This window comes from Bos indicus x Bos taurus, unplaced genomic scaffold (genome assembly GCF_003369695.1).
Source record: "Bos indicus x Bos taurus breed Angus x Brahman F1 hybrid unplaced genomic scaffold, Bos_hybrid_MaternalHap_v2.0 tig00011880_arrow_arrow_obj, whole genome shotgun sequence".
Classification (NCBI taxonomy): domain Eukaryota; kingdom Metazoa; phylum Chordata; class Mammalia; order Artiodactyla; family Bovidae; genus Bos; species Bos indicus x Bos taurus.
In genome coordinates, this window is record NW_020867977.1 from 28,629 (window position 1) to 42,040 (window position 13,412).

Below are 13,412 nucleotides of genomic sequence, written 5' to 3' on the forward strand. Positions count from 1 at the left end.
AAAAGTACATTAACCTATCTCCTCATCAGACAGGTGAAGATTCTCATGTTATTTCTGATAGATATACTTTCTACCCGGAGAAGGCAATGGCACCCCACTCCAGTACTCCTGCCTGGAAAATCACATGGACGGAGGAGCCTGGTGGGCTGCAGTCCATGGGGTTGCTGAGGGTCGGACACGACTGAGGGACTTCACTTTCACTTTTCACTTTCATGCATTGGAGAGGGAAATGGCAACCCACTCCAGTGTTCTTGCCTGGAGAATCCCAGGGATGGGGGAGCCTGGTGGGCTGCCGTCTACGGGGTCACACAGAGTCAGACACGACTGAAGTGACTTAGCAGTAACAGCAGTATACTTTCTACAGGCAAGAGACTGTAAGCATGATATGGAGAGCCCTTGGTCTTCAGAGGTTATCTAACATGGCCAACATACATGCTTATGCTGGCACCAAATACTGTGTCATTAATCTGTGAATAATGAATAAGGGGTATGTATTTTTTGTTAAATGTATTTGGTATTCTTATTGCTCTGGCTACACATTCTGATCCAGTAGCTTGAGCACAAGGGCATTCCTTTTTATCACCTAGAACACATTTTGAAGTGCTGAGAAAAACCCTGAAATAAAAGATACAGGGTGGGGACTTTCCTGGTGGTCCAGGGGCTAGGACTCCAAGCTCCCAATGCAGGGGGCCCAGGTTCGATCCCTGGTCAGGGAAGTGGACCCCACGTGCCGTGCCACAACTAAGAGCCAGTACAGCCAAATCAATAAGAAAAAGGAAATGAAATATCAAATATTAAAAGTATTTTTTTAAAAAGACAAGGGTATGTCTTGGGGTGGGGGTGAAAATAGTATGAGTGCTACAGTAGTTTATAGAGCAGGAGTCTAGCCCCAGCTCTGACATTTACCACCCAGAAGTATTTCAGCAAAAATCAAACACTGTCTCTATGCGCCTCGAGCTCTCCATCATGAACTGTGTTTGATAGGCCCTGTCCTATTGGACTGGTGGAATACATGTATTTACAGAAAGCATCTGTCATGGTGCTTGACTCTACTGAGACATTAGGGGCAATGGCGGTTATTACTATGATTATCTTGACCTCAGATAATCAGATGGGATTACATCAGCTGGTTTTTTGTTTTTGTTTTTTTATTGCATCTAAGAGATATCAGGTACTATGCAGCATTCTAACTGAAGGGGGAAAAAAATATACCCAACCTCCTGAATCTAGCAAAAATTCTGCCTAGCAATGAAAACAAAGTAATATGCTGTTTCCAACCCCACTTTACCCTTTTTTCTTTTTCTTCTTGAGGTAGAGAGCATCTCAGCCTCTTCCATAGGATGACAGCTTCTCTGAGAGACTATAATTGAATGGGAAGAGGCTGGGACATTTCTGACTAAATATCACCAGTATAAGCATGAAGACTTCTTAAGAGCAGATGCTCAATTAATGTTTGTGTAAAAGAAGAACCATGAATCAATCATTTGTGATAATTTATATTCTCAAACATTCTTGAAAAACATAAGCAGATTCAGATATATAACTTTTACCTTTACAAAAGGGGAAACTAAACAGAGAGGAAAGTAAACCAAAAACTGACTAGCTTTCAGCTATATCTCTATTTATGTATCAATGTTCTGAGCCTCTTTAGTGTGGTGTCTTTCACATTTCTAAGCATATTCTTATCCTAAAGTGATGTTATTCTCATCCTGGATCACAGGTGATTTAAGGATTTCCAATATGTATTTCAAAAAACAAAACTCTTACCCCTAAATCTAACAAACAGCAAACAATGTGTACCCATGTAAATAATATACTTCTATCATTAAACTAAATAAAGTTTCTGTTGAGAAAAGTAATACTGAAAATTTGGGGGGGAAGTCAACATGTTATAGATGCATATTAGGAACACAGGTTGAAAGGCTTTTCCAACCATGAAGGGAAGAACGGGCTTCAGACAACACCAGGGGCGAGAAGAGCGGCTCGATGTGGCCCTGGAGTGGGCACTGGCCGAGGCAGAAGCGCTAGCACTGGGCGAGGCAGTAGGACCAGGCTAGGCCGAGGCAGAAATGCCACACCTGGCCATGGTAGACATGTCAGCCCTGGCTAACGACAAACTGCCAGGCCTGGCAGCAGCAGAAGTGCCAAGTCTGGCCAAGGCAGAGGAGCCAGCTCTGGCCGAGGCAGAAGGGCCATCCCTGGCTGCAGCAGAAGTGCCAGGTCTGGCCAAGGCAGAACAGCCAGGCCTGGCCCTGGCACACATGTCAGCCCTGGCTGGAGCAGAAGTGCCAGGTCTGGCCAAGGCAGAAGGGCCAGCACTGGCCAAGGCAGTAGGGCCAGGCCTGGCCCTGTCAGACATGTCAGCACTGGCTGAGGCCAGAGTGCAAGCCCTGGCTGCAGCAGAAGTGCCAGGTCTGGCCAAGGAAGAAGGGCCAGCACTGGCCGAGGCCAAAGTGCCAACCCTGGCTACAGCAGAAGTGCCAGGTCTGGCCAAGGGAGAAGGGCCAGTACTGGCCCAGGCAGAAGGGCCATCCCTGACTGCAACAGAAGTGCCAGGTCTGGCCAAGGCAGAGCAGCCAGGCCTGGCTGGAGCAGAAGTACCAGGTCTGGCCAAGGCAGAAGGGCCAGGTCTGGCTAAGGCAGAAGGGCCAGGCCGGGCCTGTCAGACATGTTAGCCCTGGCTGGAGCAGAAGTGCCAGGTCTGGCCAAGGCAGAAGGGTCAGCACTGGCAGAGGCACAAGGGCCAGCCCTGGCTGGTGCAGAATTGCCAGGTCTGGCCAAGATAGAGGGGCCAGCACTGCCTGAGGCAGAAGGGCCAGGCCTGGCCCTGGCAGACATGTCAGCCCTGGCTGAAGCAGAAGTGCCATGTCTGGCCAAGGCAGAAGGGTCAGCACTGGCCAAGACAGAAGGGCCATCAATGGCCCTGGCAGACACGTCAGCCCTGGCTGAGGCCGAAGTACCAGCCCTGTGTGGAACAGAAGTGCCCGGTCTGGCCAAAGCAGAAGGGCCAGCACTGGCCGAGGCCGAAGTGCCAACCCTGGCTGCAACACAAGTGCCACGTATGGCCAAGGCAGAAGGGCCAGCACTGGCCGAGGCCGAAGTGCCAACCCTGGCTGCAACACAAGTGCCAGGTCTGGCCAAGGCAGAAGGGCCAGCACTGGCCCAGGCAGACATGTCAGCCCGCGTCGGAGCAGAAGTGCCAGTTCTGGCCAAGGCAGAAGGGCCAGCACTGGCCCAGGCAGAAGGGCCAGGCCTGGACCTGGCATACATGTCAGCCCTGGCTGCATGAGAAGTGCCAAGACTGGCCAAAGCTGAAGGGCCAGCACTGGCTGAGGCAGAAGGGCCAGGCCTGGCCCTGGCAGACATGTCAGCACTGGACAAGGCCAAAGTGCCAGCCCTGGCTGCAGCAGAAGAGCCAGGAGTGGCCAAGGCAGAAGGGCCAGCACTAGCCAAGGCAGAAGGGCCAGGCCTGGCCCTGGCACACATGTCAGCCCTAGCTGAAGCAGAAGTGCCAGGTCTGGCCAAGGCAGAAGGGTCAGCACTGGCCAAGACAGAAGGGCCATCACTGGCCCTGGCAGATATGTCAGCCCTGGCCGAGGCCGAAGTACCAGCCCTGGGTGGAACAGAAGTGCCAGGTCTGGCCAAAGCAGAAGGGCCAGCACTGGCCAAGGCAGTAGGGCCAGGCCTGGCCCTGTCAGACATGTCAGCACTGGCTGAGGCCAAAGTGCAAGCCCTGGCTGCAGCAGACGTGCCAGGTCTGGCCAAGGCAGAGGGGCCAGCACTGGCCCAGGCAGAAGGGCCAGGCCTGGCCCTGGCAGACATGTCAGCGCTCGTCGGAGCAGAAGTGCCAGTTCTGGCCAAGGCAGAAGGGTCAGCACTGGCCAAGGCAGAAGGGTCAGCACTGGCCCAGGCAGAAGGGCCAGGCCTGGCCCTGGCAGACATGTCAGCCCTGGCCGAGGACGAAGTACCAGGTCTGGCCAAGGCATAAGGGTCAGCACTGGCCAAGACAGAAGGGCCATCACTGGCCCTGGCAGACATGTCAGCCCTGGCTGAGGCCGAAGTACCAGCCCTGGGTGGAACAGAAGTGCCCGGTCTGGCCAAAGCAGAAGGGCCAGCACTGGCCGAGGCCAAAGTGCCAACCCTGGCTGCAACAGAAGTGCCAGGTCTGGCCAAGGCAGAAGGGCCAGCACTGGCCAAGGCAGACATGTCAGCACGCGTCGGAGCAGAAGTGCCAGTTCTGGCCAAGGCAGAAGGGCCAGGCCTGGCCCTGGCAGACATGTCAGCCCTGGCTGCACGAGAAGTGCCAAGACTGGCCAAAGCTGAAGGGCCAGCACTGGCTGAGGCAGAAGGGCCAGGCCTGGCCCTGGCAGACATGTCAGTACTGGACAAGGCCAAAGTGCCAGCCCTGGCTGCAACAGAAGTGCCAGGACTGGCCAAGGCCGAAGGGCCAGCACTGGCTGAGGCAGAAGGGCCAGGCCTGGCCCTGGCAGACATGTCAGCACTGGCCAAGGCCAAAGTGCCAGCCCTGGCTGCAGCAGAAGAGCCAGGAGTGGCCAAGGCAGAAGGGCCAGCACTAGCCAAGGCAGAAGGGCCAGGCCTGGCCCTGGCAGACATGTCAGCCCTAGATGAAGCAGAAGTGCCAGGTCTGGCCAAGGCAGAAGGGTCAGCACTGGCCAAGACAGAAGGGCCATCACTGGCCCTGGCAGACATGTCAGCCCTAGCCGAGGCCGAAGTACCAGCCCTGGGTGGAACAGAAGTGCCAGGTCTGGCCAAAGCAGAAGGGCCAGCACTGGCCGAGGCCAAAGTGCCAACCCTGGCTGCAACACAAGTGCCAGGTCTGGCCAAGGCAGAAGGGCCAGCACTGGCCAAAGCAGAAGGGTCAGCACTGGCAGAGGCACAAGGGCCAGCCCTGGCTGGTGCAGAATTGCCAGGTCTGGCCAAGATAGAGGGGCCAGCACTGGCTGAGGCAGAAGGGCCAGGCCTGCTCCTGGCAGACATGTCAGCACTGGCCAAGGCCAAAGCGCCAGCCCTGGCTGCAGCAGAAGAGCCAGGAGTGGCCAAGGCAGAAGGGCCAGCACTGGCCCAGGCAGAAGGGCCAGGCCTGGCCCTGGCAGACATGTCAGCGCTCGTCGGAGCAGAAGTGCCAGTTCTGGCCAACGCAGAAGGGTCAGCACTGGCCAAGGCAGAAGGGTCAGCACTGGCCCAGGCAGAAGGGCCAGGCCTGGCCCTGGTAGACATGTCAGCCCGGGCTGCATGAGAAGTGCCAGGACTAGCCAAGGCTGAAGGGCCAGCACTGGCCGAGGCCGAAGTGCCAACCCTGGCTGCAACACAAGTGCCAGGTCTGGCCAAGGCAGAAAGGCCAGCACTGGCCCAGGCAGACATGTCAGCATGCGTCGGAGCAGAAGTGCCAGTTCTGGCCAAGGCAGAAGGGCCAGCACTGGCCCAGGCAGAAGAGCCAGGCCTGGCCCTGGCAGACATGTCAGCCCTCGTCGGAGCAGAAGTGCCAGTTCTGGCCAAGGCACAAGGGTCAGCACTGGCCAAGGCAGAAGGGTCAGCACTGGCCCAGGCAGAAGGGCCAGGCCTGGCCCTGGCAGACATGTCAGTACTGGACAAGGCCAAAGTGCCAGCCCTGTCTGCAGTAGAAGTGCCAGGTCTGGCCAAGGCAAAAGGGCCAGCACTGGCTGAGGCAGAAGGGCCAGGCCTGGCCCTGGCAGACATGTCAGCCCTGGCCGAGGCTGAAGTACCAGCCCTGGGTGGAAGAGAAGTGCCACGTCTGGCCAAAGCAGAAGGGCCAGCACTGGCCGAGGCCGAAGTGCCAACCCTGGCTGAAACACAAGTGCCAGGTCTGGCCAAGGCAGAAGGGTCAGCACTGGCCAAGGCAGAAGGGTCAGCACTGGCCCAGGCAGACATGTCAGCCCTAGCTGCATGAGAAATGCCAGGACTGGCCAAGGCTGAAGGGCCAGCACTGGCTGAGGCAGAAGGGCCAGGCCTGGCCCTGGCAGACATGTCAGCACTGGACGAGGCCAAAGTGCCAGCCCTGGCTGCAGCAGAAGTGCCAGGACTGGCCAAGGCCGAAGGACCAGCACTGGATGAGGCCAAAGTGCCAGTCCTGGCTGCAGCAGAAATGCCAGGTCTGGCCAAGGCAGAAGGGCCAGCACTGGATGAGGCCAAAGTGCCAGCCCTGGCTGCACCAGAAATGCCAGGTCTGGCCAAGGCAGAAGGGCCAGCACTGCCTGAGGCAGAAGGGCCAGGCCTGGCCCTGGCAGACATGTCAGCCCTGGCTGGAGCAGAAGTGTCAGTTCTGGCCAAGGCAGAAGGGTCAGCAATGGCCAAAGCAGAAAGGTCAGCACTGGTCGAGGCAGAAGGGCCGGCACTGGCTGAGACAGAAGGGTCAGCCCTGTCTGCAGCAGAAGTGCCAGGTCTGGCCAAGGCAAAAGGGCCAGCACTGGCTGAGGCAGAAGGGCCAGGCCTGGCCCTGGCAGACATGTCAGCCCTGGCCAAGGCTGAAGTACCAGCCCTGGGTGGAACAGAAGTGCCAGGTCTGGCCAAAGCAGAAGGGCCAGCACTGGCCGAGGCCGAAGTGCCAACCCTGGCTGCAACACAAGTGCCAGGTCTGGCCAAGGCAGAAGGGCCAGCACTGGCCCAGGCAGACATGTCAGCACTCCTCGGAGCAGAAGTGCCAGTTCTGGCCAAGGCAGAAGGGTCAGCACTGGCCCAGGCAGAAGGGCCAGGCCTGGCCCTGGCAGACATATCAGCCCTAGCTGAAGCAGAAGTGCCAGGTCTGGCCAAGGCAGAAGGGTCAGCACTGGCCAAGACAGAAGGGCCATCACTGGCCCTGGCAGACATGTCAGCCCTGGCCGAGGCCGAAGTACCAGCCCTGGGTGGAACAGAAGTGCCCGGTCTGGCCAAAGCAGAAGGGCCAGCACTGGCCGAGGCCGAAGTGCCAACCCTGGCTGCAACAGAAGTGCCAGGTCTGGCCAAGGCAGAAGGGCCAGCACTGGCCTGGCAGACACGTCACCCTGGCTGGAACAGAAGAGCCAGGTCTGGCCAAGGTAGAAGGGCCAGCACTGGCCCAGGCAGACATGTCAGCCCGCGTCGGAGCAGAAGTGCCAGTTCTGGCCAAGGCAGAAGGGCCAGCACTGGCCCAGGCAGAAGGGCCAGGCCTGGCCCTGGCAGACATGTCAGCCCTGGCTGCACGAGAAGTGCCAAGACTGGCCAAAGCTGAAGGGCCAGCACTGGCTGAGGCAGAAGGGCCAGGCCTGGCCCTGGCAGACATGTCAGTACTGGACAAGGCCAAAGTGCCAGCCCTGGCTGCAGCAGAAGTGCCAGGACTGGCCAAGGCCGAACGGCCAGCACTGGCTGAGGCAGAAGGGCCAGCCTGGCCCTGGCAGACATGTCAGCACTGGCCAAGGCCAAAGTGCCAGCCCTGGCTGCAGCAGAAGAGCCAGGAGTGGCCAAGGCAGAAGGGCCAGCACTAGCCAAGGCAGAAGGGCCAGGCCTGGCCCTGGCAGACATGTCAGCCCTAGCTGAAGCAGAAGTGCCAGGTCTGGCCAAGGCAGAAGGGTCAGCACTGGCCAAGACAGAAGGGCCATCACTGGCCCTGGCAGACATGTCAGCCCTGGCCGAGGCCGATGTACCAGCCCTGGGTGGAACAGACGTGCCAGGTCTGGCCAAAGCAGAAGGGCCAGCACTGGCCAAGGCAGTAGGGCCAGGCCTGGCCCTGTCAGACATGTCAGCACTGGCTGAGGCCAAAGTGCAAGCCCTGGCTGCAGCAGACGTGCCAGGTCTGGCCAAGGCAGAGGGGCCAGCACTGGCCGAGGCCGAAGTGCCAACCCTGGCTGCAACAGAAGTGCCAGGTCTGGCCAAGGCAGAAGGGCCAGCACTGGCCCAGGCAGAAGGGCCAGGCTTGGCCCTGTCAGACATGTCAGCACTGGCTGAGGCCAAAGTGCAAGCCCTGGCTGCAGCAGAAGTGCCAGGTCTGGCCAAGGCAGAGGGGCCAGCACTGGCCGAGGCCGAAGTGCCAACCCTGGCTGCAACAGAAGTGCCAGGTCTGGCCAAGGCAGAAGGGCCAGCACTGGCCCAGGCAGAAGAGCCAGGCCTGGCCCTGGCAGACATGTCAGCCCTCGTCGGAGCAGAAGTGCCAGTTCTGGCCAAGGCACAAGGGTCAGCACTGGCCAAGGCAGAAGGGTCAGCACTGGCCCAGGCAGAAGGGCCAGGCCTGGCCCTGGCAGACATGTCAGTACTGGACAAGGCCAAAGTGCCAGCCCTGTCTGCAGCAGAAGTGCCAGGTCTGGCCAAGGCAAAAGGGCCAGCACTGGCTGAGGCAGAAGGGCCAGGCCTGGCCCTGGCAGACATGTCAGCCCTGGCCGAGGCCGAAGTACCAGCCCTGGGTGGAACAGAAGTGCCACGTCTGGCCAAAGCAGAAGGGCCAGCACTGGCCGAGGCCGAAGTGCCAACCCTGGCTGCAACACAAGTGCCAGGTCTGGCCTAGGCAGAAGGGTCAGCACTGGCCAAGGCAGAAGGGTCAGCACTGGCCCAGGCAGAAGGGCCAGGCCTGGCCCAGGCAGACATGTCAGCCCTAGCTGCATGAGAAGTGCCAGGACTCGCCAAGGCTGAAGGGCCAGCACTGGCTGAGGCAGAAGGGCCAGGCCTGGCCCTGGCAGACATGTCAGCACTGGACGAGGCCAAAGTGCCAGCCCTGGCTGCAGCAGAAGTGCCAGGACTGGCCAAGGCCGAAGGGCCAGCACTGGATGAGGCCAAAGTGCCAGTCCTGGCTGCAGCAGAAATGCCAGGTCTGGCCAAGGCAGAAGGGCCAGCACTGGATGAGGCCAAAGTGCCAGCCCTGGCTGCACCAGAAATGCCAGGTCTGGCCAAGGCAGAAGGGCCAGCACTGCCTGAGGCAGAAGGGCCAGGCCTGGCCCTGGCAGACATGTCAGCCCTGGCTGGAGCAGAAGTGTCAGTTCTGGCCAAGGCAGAAGGGTCAGCAATGGCCAAAGCAGAAAGGTCAGCACTGGTCGAGGCAGAAGGGCCGGCACTGGCTGAGACAGAAGGGTCAGCCCTGTCTGCAGCAGAAGTGCCAGGTCGGGCCGAGGCAGAAGGGCCGGCACTGGCTGAGACAGAAGGGTCAGCCCTGTCTGCAGCAGAAGTGCCAGGTCTGGCCAAGGCAAAAGGGCCAGCACTGGCCCAGGCAGACATGTCAGCACGCGTCGGAGCAGAAGTGCCAGTTCTGGCCAAGGCAGAAGGGCCAGCACTGGCCCAGGCAGAAGGGCCAGGCCTGGCCCTGGCAGACATGTCAGCCCTGGCTGCACGAGAAGTGCCAAGACTGGCCAAAGCTGAAGGGCCAGCACTGGCTGAGGCAGAAGGGCCAGGCCTGGCCCTGGCAGACATGTCAGCCCTGGGCGAGGCCGAAGTAGCAGCCCTGGGTGGAACAGAAGTGCCAGGTCTGGCCAAGGCAGAAGGGCCAGGCCTGGCCCTGGCAGACATGTCAGCCCTGGCCGAGGCCGAAGTACCAGCCCTGGGTGGAACAGAAGTGCCAGGTCTGGCCAAGGCAGAGGGGCCAGCACTGGCCGAGGCCGAAGTGCCAACCCTGGCTGCAACAGAAGTGCCAGGTCTGGCCAAGGCAGAAGGGCCAGCACTGGCCCAGGCAGAAGGGCCAGGCCTGGCCCTGGCAGACATGTCAGCCCTCGTCGGAGCAGAAGTGCCAGTTCTGGCCAAGGCACAAGGGTCAGCACTGGCCAAGGCAGAAGGGTCAGCACTGGCCCAGGCAGAAGGGCCAGGCCTGGCCCTGGCAGACATGTCAGTACTGGACAAGGCCAAAGTGCCAGCCCTGTCTGCAGCAGAAGTGCCAGGTCTGGCCAAGGCAAAAGGGCCAGCACTGGCTGAGGCAGAAGGGCCAGGCCTGGCCCTGGCAGACATGTCAGCCCTGGCCGAGGCTGAAGTACCAGCCCTGGGTGGAACAGAAGTGCCACGTCTGGCCAAAGCAGAAGGGCCAGCACTGGCCGAGGCCGAAGTGCCAACCCTGGCTGCAACACAAGTGCCAGGTCTGGCCTAGGCAGAAGGGTCAGCACTGGCCAAGGCAGAAGGGTCAGCACTGGCCCAGGCAGAAGGGCCAGGCCTGGCCCAGGCAGACATGTCAGCCCTAGCTGCATGAGAAGTGCCAGGACTGGCCAAGGCTGAAGGGCCAGCACTGGCTGAGGCAGAAGGGCCAGGCCTGGCCCTGGCAGACATGTCAGCACTGGACGAGGCCAAAGTGCCAGCCCTGGCTGCAGCAGAAGTGCCAGGACTGGCCAAGGCCGAAGGGCCAGCACTGGATGAGGCCAAAGTGCCAGTCCTGGCTGCAGCAGAAATGCCAGGTCTGGCCAAGGCAGAAGGGCCAGCACTGGATGAGGCCAAAGTGCCAGCCCTGGCTGCACCAGAAATGCCAGGTCTGGCCAAGGCAGAAGGGCCAGCACTGCCTGAGGCAGAAGGGCCAGGCCTGGCCCTGGCAGACATGTCAGCCCTGGCTGGAGCAGAAGTGTCAGTTCTGGCCAAGGCAGAAGGGTCAGCAATGGCCAAAGCAGAAAGGTCAGCACTGGTCGAGGCAGAAGGGCCGGCACTGGCTGAGACAGAAGGGTCAGCCCTGTCTGCAGCAGAAGTGCCAGGTCGGGCCGAGGCAGAAGGGCCGGCACTGGCTGAGACAGAAGGGTCAGCCCTGTCTGCAGCAGAAGTGCCAGGTCTGGCCAAGGCAAAAGGGCCAGCACTGGCCCAGGCAGACATGTCAGCACGCGTCGGAGCAGAAGTGCCAGTTCTGGCCAAGGCAGAAGGGCCAGCACTGGCCCAGGCAGAAGGGCCAGGCCTGGCCCTGGCAGACATGTCAGCCCTGGCTGCACGAGAAGTGCCAAGACTGGCCAAAGCTGAAGGGCCAGCACTGGCTGAGGCAGAAGGGCCAGGCCTGGCCCTGGCAGACATGTCAGCCCTGGGCGAGGCCGAAGTAGCAGCCCTGGGTGGAACAGAAGTGCCAGGTCTGGCCAAGGCAGAAGGGCCAGGCCTGGCCCTGGCAGACATGTCAGCCCTGGCCGAGGCCGAAGTACCAGCCCTGGGTGGAACAGAAGTGCCAGGTCTGGCCAAGGCAGAGGGGCCAGCACTGGCCGAGGCCGAAGTGCCAACCCTGGCTGCAACAGAAGTGCCAGGTCTGGCCAAGGCAGAAGGGCCAGCACTGGCCCAGGCAGAAGGGCCAGGCCTGGCCCTGGCAGACATGTCAGCCCTCGTCGGAGCAGAAGTGCCAGTTCTGGCCAAGGCACAAGGGTCAGCACTGGCCAAGGCAGAAGGGTCAGCACTGGCCCAGGCAGAAGGGCCAGGCCTGGCCCTGGCAGACATGTCAGCCCTAGCTGCATGAGAAGTGCCAGGACTGGCCAAGGCTGAAGGGCCAGCACTGGCTGAGGCAGAAGGGCCAGGCCTGGCCCTGGCAGACATGTCAGCACTGGACAAGGCCATAGTGCCAGCCCTGGCTGCAGCAGAAGTGCCAGGACTGGCCAAGGCCGAAGGGCCAGCACTGGCTGAGGCAGAAGGGCCAGGCCTGGTCCTGGCAGACATGTCAGCACTGGCCAAGGCCAAGGTGCCAGCCTTGGTTGCAGCAAAAGTTCCAAGACTGGCCAAGGCAGAAGGGCCACCACTGGATGAGGCCAAAGTGCCAGCCCTGGCTGCAGCAGAAATGCCAGGTCTGGCCAAGGCAGAAGGGCCAGCACTGGATGAGGCCAAAGTGCCAGCCCTGGCTGCACCAGAAATGCCAGGTCTGGCCAAGGCAGAAGGGCCAGCACTGCCTGAGGCAGAAGGGCCAGCACTGGCTGAGGCATAAGGGCCAGCACTGGCCAAGGCAGAAGGGCCAGCACTGGCTGAGGCAGAAGGGCCAGAACTGGCCCTGGCAGATATGTCAGCCCTGGCTTAGGCCGATGTTCCATGTCTGGCCGAGGCCAATGTGCCATATCTGGCCGAGGAAGGATTGCCAGTACTGTCCGAGGCAGGAGGGCCGGGCCGGGCCGTGGCAGACATGTTAGCCCTAGCTGCAGCAAAAGTGCCAGGTCTGGCTGAGGCAGAAAGGCCAGCACTGGCAGAGCAGAAGGGCCAGTGCTGGCTGAGGCAGACGGGCCGGTTCCGGCTGCAGCTCTGGCTCCGGAGCTCTCTACCTCCTCTCTCCAAGAGTCCTCATAACGTGGCTGTAAGGTGTCGGGGGCTGAATCATTGACCCTGGTCAAAATCTGCAGGACTTTTGTCTTGCTGTTTTGTGTGAGCGCTTTAGGACCCCACAGGAACTCATAGCGAGGGGGATCGCTGCTGGGCACCTGGCGGTACTCCAGGTACACTTCCTGCACCAGATCTTGTGTGATGAGCTTCTCGGTGTCTCCAAAGATGAAGTGCCTTCTTCCATCATAGATGTTCAACATATTCAGGAACTTCCAGATGTCCTCCTCAGAGGCGCGGTGACCATTCAGGTAGGTGACACCCAGCAGAGGCATTAGAAGACCATTCTTCGGCAGCCCCCAGTTACCTCTCATAGACTCACTGTCGCTGAGATCTAGGTTGCTCACCAGGGTATAGCAGTGACTGTTGGGCCTGACTTCCTTCAGCACCAGGCCAAACTCCAGCTCCATGCACTCACAGTCCCTTCTGAAGATCTCAGGGAATTCTTCCCTGTAACTTCTGTGGATAACCTTCAGCATTTCTGACCTCTTAATGAGCTCCCTCATCATATACTTAAACAGCATGTACCACAGCAAACTCTCTGAATCCCTGGTCAGATCTGTGTGACAGCTCTCAGCAGCAGCTGAGGCCTGGGAGGAATTTTCACCTTCCTGAACTTGGCCCTTGGCACCTACACCAGATCTCGAGTCTGCTGTGCCACCGACACCAGATCTTTTGCATATAGCACCTGCAGCAGCACTGGTGGTGCCTTGGGCTCCCTGACGACCCTTCAGGGTGCCAGCAGCAGAGGAGCTTGAGGGAGTGCTCTCTGAATCAGGAGGGGAAAAGGAGGTGGTTTCTTCTTCCCCAAATGTGGTAGCATGATCATGAAGACCCTGGGTCTCAGCCCGGTCTTGTTGACGTTTCTCATGAGCACAGTGCTTACTCTTCTGCCCACGAGGCATGACAGCTGTGGTCAGGGACTGCAGGCAGGGGTCTTGGCCAATAGACAGGAGACTGGGGCACCTGGAGGATGGAGAATGAGGTGACATGAGCACCTTAAAACAGGGAGATTCTACCTTGGCTTCATCAAAGGCCGCCTCTGCAGGTTTCCTTGAGGACACTGCTCTAGGAACCCACAAGGCTCCTGTTTTCTGGGTCAGCCTGTCCCCTGAGAATCCCAGAGGAATAACAGAGGCTTACTTTTCCTCTGCGTCCTCTCAGCCCTGCTTTGGACTTACTGAGGTGACAGCAGG

General features: G+C 59.7%; 1 protein-coding gene across 1 annotated transcript; it reads right to left on the reverse strand.

The window, feature by feature from the left end:
* Window positions 1-11,987: 11,987 nt before the first annotated feature.
* LOC113889373 (melanoma-associated antigen B2-like) lies at window positions 11,988-13,121 on the reverse strand (the record flags this gene model as incomplete). The annotated part of the gene is made up of 1 exon (XM_027536049.1): window positions 11,988-13,121. A coding segment is annotated over exon 1 (1,134 nt), but the record flags the coding sequence as incomplete, so codon positions are not given.
* Between the last annotated feature and the right edge of the window lie 291 nt (window positions 13,122-13,412).